General features: G+C 38.4%; 1 protein-coding gene across 1 annotated transcript in view; it reads right to left on the reverse strand.

Annotated features, from left to right (window-relative positions):
• LOC106297839 overlaps positions 1 to 1,697 on the reverse strand; it is a 10,441-nt gene extending 8,744 nt beyond the window's left edge. Inside the window, exons 1-4 of the mRNA XM_013733996.1 lie at positions 1,240 to 1,697; positions 1,057 to 1,107; positions 478 to 585; positions 103 to 418 (exon numbers count right to left, since the gene is read on the reverse strand). Of these exons, the coding sequence (XP_013589450.1) occupies positions 103 to 418; positions 478 to 585; positions 1,057 to 1,107; positions 1,240 to 1,697 (933 nt within the window). The remainder of the gene's footprint in view (positions 1 to 102; positions 419 to 477; positions 586 to 1,056; positions 1,108 to 1,239) is intronic.
• Positions 1,698 to 5,324: the final 3,627 nt, after the last annotated feature.

The following is a 5,324-nucleotide window of genomic DNA, read 5'->3' on the forward strand; positions in this document are numbered from 1 at the left end:
AGACATTAGTTTGAGTTTAAGAGATGTCTCCATCGCATATAGAGGCTCTTTTTTCCCGAGTAAACGATCAAGCAATTTATGCCTAGCGAGTTTTTCTTTCACTTCCAACACGCCCTGTAACTGTGACAACTCTTCTTCTCTACCACTCTTCTTCTTCTTGGTAACACCTTTAGCTGCCTTGACCCCGACTGGTCTTTCCTCTGGTTCTCCCACTTCCGCTTGTCTATCAACCTCCGCCTGGACTGGTTTGCGCTTTTGACTCCCACCGTCCTTAGTCACATAGGTGGAGCACCATTTCTGGTCATGCCTCAGCTCCTTCCAGGCATGTTCCATGCTGAATTTGACGGAGTGATCGTTGAAAAAGTACTCTTGGGCAGCTCTCATCACATCATCATCGTTTTGACCACTTTTTTGTGCCCTAAGAACCGCGTCATAGCACCCAAAAACTTGCAAACTTGCTCATTTATCCTAGCCCACCTCTGCTTGCACTGCCCAAGCTCTCTAGGTATAGTCCCAACCATATAAGGGCTTGCGTTGTAGTATTGTACAATCCTCTTCCAAAAAGCCCCAGCTTTTTGCTCATTGCTGACCACATAATCTTTACTTGTGTTAAGCCAAGCCCCAATGAGGATTTAATCCTCTTTCAGTGACCATTTCTTCCTCTCCTTCGAATCCGACTCGACAACAGGTTTGGGTGAATCAATTTCAATTGGAGATTGACTATAAAGTAGGTTAACAAAACCAGTGGTGTTATCCATGGTTAGAGAATGGTTGTGTCGCTCTATTAGCAACACAGAGCCTTAAGTAAGCCATCTACATTTTTTTTTTCAATTAAAACAATTAAAATCTGAGCAGTTAGGAAGATAGGAAGCAAAGAACTAGCATTTATCACCAATCAAATCCGACTAATTAGTACAATCCTAGCAAGCTAGAGTCTTTAGTTCACTATTTCTAAACGCGCTAACATTTATAACCGATCAAATCTGAGGAGTTACGACGGTAGAAATCAATTCACCTTCATTAAATGACTAATTTCTTTAATTCTAGTGTGCGTACCTTGTTAGTAATGACATTGTTTCTTTGAGACACTCTCGTTTGAAGCTAATCCTGAAAAGAATGAGATAAAATAGTCAACGAACTCACCACGCAGAATATTGGTAAATGAGATAAAAGCACATGGATATATACTCACCACGCAGAAACAAGAACACAAAACCTATTAAAACTAGTAGACAGCACCGGCTACTGCTCACTCTCATTAGCTTAACTCCTGATTTCTGGTTTGATAACTCAAACACACTTTTCTCTAGCAGCATCAGCTTCTTCTCACTCGCATTGCCTTGATTCTTAAGCAGCCTAAGTTGTCTCTGCAAGTCGCTCATCTCCTCCATGACCGCGACATCCCACCATTTCCATATGTGGCAGTCTCCATCATCCACATTCTCGCACGTGAAGTACCTCCTGCCGGGATCTTTATGAGTGGAGGATGTTGCAACAACAGGCTCACCACCACAGTAGCATATCGTCTGGATTCCATCATCTGCCTCTGGTTGAGGTGGGTACTGAACCGGTTCTGGATTATTGTGGCTACTCTGACCTTCATCCGCATACAACTCAGCTTCTGCTTGAAGAAGGGAGGTAATGTCAATCGAGTCTGATGATGAGGAAGGCTGGCTGTATGAATAATCTTGTCCCATAGTCGTTAACCTGCAAGAAATAATAAAGTAAGAACAGAGGTAAAAATAAGCTCACATGCTAATCAATGAACATCATCTATCAATTCAATCCAAACAACACACACACACATGATCATAAACTTGCAGCTCATCCGACAGAACAAATTAGGAAGCTTTTTTTTTATGTCGCACAGATAACTGGCATTGTAATCCTTAAACAACAAACACACAAACTCAATACACTCAAACTCAAAACACTCAAACTATCATGTAGAAATGCAAACACATGCTTCTAAAAATCTCAAACAGATAGTCGAGTAGTAGCTAGCAAACAGATAGTCGAGTAGTAGCTAGCAAACCTGTGCAAGAAATACAAACTCAAAAGGCCCCAAATCCTTTTGAAATCCTAATTTCAAACCAGAAGAACCCCAAATCGATGATAGCAGTATCGTTTTCAAACCGATAAGTACAAACGCAAAAAGCTCCAAATCCTTTTGAAACCCTAATTTCAAACGAGAAGAACCCCAAATTGATGATAGCAGTATCGTTTTCAAATCCGATCTTTCGTCGCGGAAATCGCCTTCGTTTCGTCGAGAGAGGAATCGCCTTTCTTCGTCGGGACAATTTTTTTTTCTCTGCTTCGGTCGAGAATGACCAATATTTTTCTCATTACCAAACCGTAAACCCTTCCATCCATTCAGAAAACGCCACGTACCCTAAGGATCAAGTCCTAAAAATCCTTATTAACGTACCAATCCTTACTTATATTAACCAATTTATATTAACCAAACAATTATTATTCTATTCCTCCTAACATATGATTAAACGCTAAGGACCCGTCGTGTACCTCCGTTGCAGGTGCTCTAAGGTTTCTTAAGTACATTTTAATGATTATTTAACTAATAAATTTTAGCTAAGGACCTTAGTTAACTTTTTTTTTATTAAATGGTCACTAAATTCTACTAGTAGATGATCACAAACTCTTAAACTAAAACAAGAATCGAACTTCAAGTATCACAAGGAGCAAGACCTGGGGTTTGGCGAACCATGTCATGGACTTGAAAGTAGTCAAGTATCTTGTTCTTCTCCAGGTGGGATGCGACTTTACATTGAATCGGATCCATCTTTAAGAGCATTCAAACCTCTTCCATAACAAGCAGAACACTTCATCATCTGGTTTTCCTTGTAAAACACCGGCTCTCCATCAGCATTGTACGTTGGACAAACAACTTCTCCTTTCCCTGTGCAACCTATTAATCAAAATGCCCTCATCAAAATAATAATTCATCCTAACGGTAACTATGGACATATATATAATGTTACATGTGCACTTGTCAACTGTCTCAAAATGAGGAACCGGGACTCAAGAAATGGCATGCTCCAGGAACTGATCATTTCCTGTCAGACACATCAACCACATCCCAGCAGCATAAGAGATTGAGATAAGCCGTAATACAAGGTCATATTTATCAACAATCACACTGATAAAACACTTCATCTTAAAACCACTGCTTAGTCTCAACAACAAACACTTCCATTAATCCTACACACCTCTTAACAAAGGCTAACTAAACATTCTCTTGTTCCAATTGAAGTATGCAACCAAATAAAAAAAACAGTATGAAATTATCTGTACCTGGGAGCTTGCTCGGAAAGACAGACACACCAATAATACCTTAGGAACAACCAAACTCTGTTAACCTCACTGCTACCAGAAGTAACAGGCAACTTCAAGAATTTTCCACTAGAAAGAGTCAGTCAATTCCGGAAATTTCACAGCTGACACAGCAGGAATCACAGTCTTATTCGCAGTTGTTATCTGCAACAACATCAATTATCAGTTAAGAAACTTCACAAACCCCATTGATCATGCATAGCTAAGAACAAAGAAAACCAGAATTTCGGGTCTTTTGATTGTGACTACTACCATCAATCATTACCTTACCACCATGTTCCTTAAACTCTTTCGTATCAGCAAAGTACCCCCGATTCATCTCATAGCTAAGCAGACAAACCCCCAACTGGTTGCTTCTCATCAGTAATAATAAGATAAAAGATCAAACTTCAGCAAAAAAAAATCTCAACTTCAAATCACAATCTCAAAAGGATGAACCACACAAACCCCCAATTACGATCAAGTTCCGATACAGGTACCTAGTGAATACACTATGTACCTTGTTTCCATCTCGAGTAATCGCAAAGTCCCGAGAAGGAGTCACCAAGACAGAGAATCAACACAATTTGAAATCAATGAAATCACGCAGACGGAGAAGACGAAGACGGAGAAGACGATAAAAAAAAGAAAAGAAAGAGAGAGAGAAGAAAAAATCCCATTAATGATCGATCTCCAAAATCACTAATTAAGAATCGGTAAGAAGGTTTTTATTTATTTTTGATTCGATTAAATCAGTCATTTAACTTAAAAAACCCCATTAAGGATTGCCAATAATCATGGTCTTACCACTTCCGGTAATAAAAAGAGCATTTTTCGTTACATTCATAGGAAGATTTTTTGTTTGGTAATGTCTGAGCTATGGTTGTTTCTTGTTGAAGAAATGGAGATAAGTGCGCAGGAGATTACTCTAGAGACAAGATTCATGGGTTTGGTGTTTACCATTTCCCTAATGGTCACTATTACGAAGGAGCTTGGCACGAAGGTCGTAAGCAACGCTATGGCACGTATGGACTTATAACCGGAGATACAAAATGCGGTGAATGGGATGATGGTAATCGGCTTTCTCCAGAAACGGGTCTGCTCCGTAAAGCGGTTCAGGTATGTATATATAATACCAGAAAGCATTCGTTTTGGATGTAAAGGCGGAGACTTTAGGAAGTTATTCATTGTTATACTTAAACCATTTATCTTGGGTAATTGCAGAGTGCTCAAGAGATGGCGAGAAAAGGTGTGGATCAAAGACGGGTCCATGAGCAGGTGGTACGGGCTGCAGCTGCGGCTAACAAAGCTCTCGACAGCTCCTAGAGTTGCAGCTGTGAAAGCCGTTCAAAATCAGATTGATGGTAAACATTGTGACACTTGAAAATGACTTGTAAAGATGACATTAACAAACAAAAAAGGAGGTCAAGTTATTTTTTGGGGATGGGTCTTTTTATAGTAGCCCTGTCGAGCTTGAAAATATGAGAAGATTTACTATGGAAGTAAGAATGTAAATGTATTTTTATTTTTTGAACACAAATGTAAATGTATATAGAAGAAGCCATGTTTGGTTATTCTTTTTTGTACAAAATATATGTTGATGATTGATGTTTTAATATTGATCCGAGCCACTGAACATATAATTTTTATTTAGATTAAATGAGATTTTTAACGTTAAAACCCCTCAACTAAGATTATTTTTGGTAAAACTCCCCAAACTAAGTATTTAACGAAAAAACTTTCAAACTAACGTTATTTAATGAATTAAATTTTAACAGGTCATAATTACCATTATTACCGGTAAATTTTTAGTTTATGGGTTTCTACATTAAATAAACATAGTTGAAGGGTTTTACCATTAAAAATCTAAAAATCAAAAAATTCAAAATTTTATAAAATTATTTAAAAATTAGTAACTTTTTTTTGACGACATAAGCGAAAACTAAGTAACTGGACCGCACGATTCAGAAAGCCAAACCGAAAGTATTGAATCG

Source organism: Brassica oleracea, chromosome C6 (genome assembly GCF_000695525.1).
Source record: "Brassica oleracea var. oleracea cultivar TO1000 chromosome C6, BOL, whole genome shotgun sequence".
Classification (NCBI taxonomy): Eukaryota; Viridiplantae; Streptophyta; class Magnoliopsida; order Brassicales; family Brassicaceae; genus Brassica; species Brassica oleracea.